The 3,765-nt window shown below is 34.8% G+C and overlaps 1 protein-coding gene across 1 annotated transcript in view; it reads right to left on the minus strand.

Annotated features, from left to right (window-relative positions):
* Nucleotides 1–332: 332 nt before the first annotated feature.
* APOBEC1 (apolipoprotein B mRNA editing enzyme catalytic subunit 1) overlaps nucleotides 333–3,765 on the minus strand; it is a 10,174-nt gene continuing 6,741 nt past the window's right edge. Inside the window, exons 3-5 of the mRNA XM_011365775.2 lie at nucleotides 1,957–2,354; nucleotides 932–1,050; nucleotides 333–482 (exon numbers count right to left, since the gene is read on the minus strand). Of these exons, the coding sequence (XP_011364077.1) occupies nucleotides 333–482; nucleotides 932–1,050; nucleotides 1,957–2,354 (667 nt within the window). The remainder of the gene's footprint in view (nucleotides 483–931; nucleotides 1,051–1,956; nucleotides 2,355–3,765) is intronic.

Raw genomic sequence — 3,765 nt, forward strand, 5'->3', positions numbered from 1 at the left:
TATAAATGGCTTTAGTAGTATGAATATTAATTCTTCCAATCCATGAACATAGGATACCTTTCACTTATTTGTGTCTTCTTCAATTATTTTCATTAATATCTTATAGTTTTCAGTGTACAGATCTTTCACCTCCTTGATTAAACTGATTCTTATGTATTTTACTGTTTTCGATGCTATTGTAAATAAGACAGTCTTCTTTACTTAATTTTCAGATAACTTATTGTTTGTGTATGAAAACACAAAGTGAAATTTCCTAAATTCTAATGGCACTCACTCTTTAGTGAATAATCATTTCCTGTTCTTGAAACAATACACACAAAGAATCATTCTATTCATCTCCAAGTCACAGGAACTTGTATCAACCCTGTAGCTAAAAGGATATGGGCTGGAATCATTTGGTAATGGCACTTTTTAAGAATAAGTGTAAACAATGTAAGCTGTTTCTGACATCTTCTTGAAATCATTACGCAGGGAGGGAGATTCTAGAATAAAAAAGAAGTTTGGATAATGTTTTTCTTAATACTATTATCGCCACAAACATTTTAAAACAAGTTGAAGACCATTGAACTACTCTCAAGAGAATACAAATGGGACACCTAAATTTTTCAAAGAATGATATACACTAATATGGGAAAAGAGAATATTTGCAATTTTATAGAGCCAATATATGTTGTGATAATAACAATAATGAAATCTAATTAATATGGATTCCACATATATCTTAGACCAGTTTATTATTTCTTTTTCCTACATATTTTCCACAAAGAGATTACCTTATTCTTATATTTTTTTTAAGATAGGTCAAGCAGTTAAATAACTAAATCTCAATATAATTGATAAATAGTGAGGAAACTGTGTGTCAAAATTATCAGGAAAGAAGTTTAAAGAAGGATGCTTCTTTATGCATCAGAATCTTTGTCAAATAACTTACTAAAATTATGCAGTGGAGTTCCAATGCATACAGCTTCATCCACAAAGGAGGATATCTTGGCCAGTGAGCTTCTTTCCCAGGTGGGTAGCTGACAAAATTCCTCCAGCAGTGATCATACTCTAAGGAAACACAGTACATGGTTCATTTACTAAATACAACAGAAAGTTGCTTTATAAAAGCTCAGCTTTAACATGGACAGTGGACTAGTGGTTACCAGAGAGGAGGGGGGAGGAGGGAGGTAGACAGGGGGAAAATTTTTTTAATAATTTCTTCAATTAAAGAATAAATAAACAAATGAATAAATATTTTTTTTTTTTTTTAAAGAAGAAGTTACTGGCCGGGGCATGGCTACCCACCATGACCTGCCCAGTTAGGAATTTATGATCAGATCACTCTGCGAGGTTTCTGTCCATGGAACCCCTTTTTTTTGTTCACAAGGAGGACACAGCCATGTGAAACTCTTGAGAAGGGCATACCTGGGGGTCTGAGATGGGGACTAACGTAAGAAAGAAGGTCAAAGTGAGTGGAATATGGTAAAGGAGGGACAGAAGGGAGGGACTGTGATGAAACAGTGTGACATAGGCAAGACCTGGCTTTAATCCTATTGCTTCTTCACTTTCTCATGGCATTTTATATCTTCAGGGCATGTTGACAAAGTTGTTTTCTAAATAAATAAATAATTCAAAAAAAAAAAAAAGTCCAACTTTAAAAATACCATATGTAAAGCCCTCTGATCTCTTTGCTGCAGGAGCTGGGCTAGACTCCCCCAGAATCTCTAAAAAAAAAACAACAACAAAGCAGTTCATTTGAGGATGGCAGAGAAGCCATAGTGGCAAAATGGAGAAAAGAGTCATATTTTTTATACTTTCCCTGCAATGAATTTCAGACCTGGTCCTTTTTCACATTATTTTGATTGTTTTACTTCTGAGATTTCCACTCTAGGATAAATCTGTCTCCTGGCCTAGAAACATACCACCATCACAATCTCTCATAAATGCTTAAGATTCTTGGTTTATTGTTTTCACCTGAGGCTCTCATGATCTGGATAGTCACACCACTGTTAATGAGGTCCCTGAGTCCTTGACGGTTTTGTTGATCCATGTGTTGAAAAAGCCGTGATACAAAAATAACTAAAGTCACAGTAGGTCGTTGGCTCAAAAATTCTCTAATAGCCTTGGAGCATTCCCAGCAGGGACTCCAAGACAAGAACCAGATGATGGAGCAGCTGACAGATGAGCAAAAGGGTCTTTCTGAAGTAAATTTTTCTATAAAATTGAGTTCAACATGCTTGGTGGTGTTTTTGCCTGAGTTTCGCCAGATCTTGTGGCTCGTGCCCCATTGAATTTCATAGAGCAAACAGGCCTCTTTACGGAGTTCTCTGGGATCAAAGAAGACTTCAAATTCCCAGGGTTCGATCCTTCTCCTGAAATATAAAAACACTCTCACATTGTCATGCAATCTTGAGAAAAAACTTAGAAATAATTTCATGTCCCCGTCTTCTATCAGGCAGATCTAAAACATAAAGTCTTGGGAAACTTTTTTTTTTTCCACTTCTATGTCTTAAAGTTATCTGTGTTGGTCCACTTGAATTATCAGAGTTTCTATTACAACACAATGAAGAGATTTTTCTCAACTCACGTTACTACTCTCTCTATACCACTGCCTGTTAGTCTCAAATTCAGATATAAATGTGTCCTTTTTTTCTCATATAGTCTAATCTTTCTATCTCACACTTAGAGGTGCCATGTCCCAATCATTAATGTTTACTATTTCTCAGTGGACCCTAACAAGATTTTCTCAGATGTAGAAGCCTTGACTTGTCAACAAAATTCTATTGCCAAGTCTAAGAAGAGAGTAATTGAGACTCAAGATTCTTCTACATTAAATTCTGTACACTTAAACCTTATGAGAAAGAAACTCAAATTGCTCTCAATGGCCTCTTAAGATTTAACCTTCTCCATGTGTCAAAGCTGTGAATAGAGAAACTCAGGGTTGTGCTGATGACTCTTCCTTCCAATGAGGTTAAGTCAAAAGTTTATTACATTGTAATATTTCCCACTCACCCCTGAAGTATTGCATTCATTTATTACATAGATTATTCCTTCCATTCATCGTAAGATAATATGTTTCTTGACAAAAGTCCTGCTGTTATAATAATGTCTGGAAAATGTGCAAGTAATATAAAATAGAAAGATGAAATCGAAGTGACAAATGAGTTTCCTGGACCTTTCACTAATGACTATAAAAACATGCGATTTAAAGAGAGAAGAGCAATAGTAAGATAATAACAGAACAAAGCTGAAAGGTAATTTTTTAAACAGAAACAAAAAGACATAGCAACAAAGATATAGAAAACAATAATTATAGAAGAAGAAGTTGAAAAAGGAAAAAAAGAAAAATTAGGGGCATGGTAAAAGAGGAAAGGAACAATGAAGAAAGCTATAGTTCTCTAGTTCTTAAACACCCACTTATTATTGGTTGAATTAAATGCACAATGTGATAGTACCATTCTTACCTCAAGGTGGGATCTCCAGTTGAAGGACCTGTTGACCAAGAGATGAGTATGTCAAATAACACCCACATACAAATTGAGCTGCTAAGAAAAAATGCTCTATTCTTCTAAAAAAAAACAAACATATCAGAAAATGGAGTTAAAATATTCTCTCCTGAATTAATTGGATTGGTCTAGTTTATGGCATCAAGAAAAACAAGATTTTAAAAAGGGCTATGCTGAAATCTATTTGCCCAATCTCAAACCAGGTAATCCTTCTTAAGGTTCCAACAGGCATAAGTGCAATGGAAAAGTCACTTCTCAGAGGCTCTTAGTTATGATT

Source organism: Pteropus vampyrus, unplaced genomic scaffold, assembly GCF_000151845.1.
Source record: "Pteropus vampyrus isolate Shadow unplaced genomic scaffold, Pvam_2.0 Scaffold116, whole genome shotgun sequence".
Lineage (NCBI taxonomy): Eukaryota > Metazoa > Chordata > Mammalia > Chiroptera > Pteropodidae > Pteropus > Pteropus vampyrus.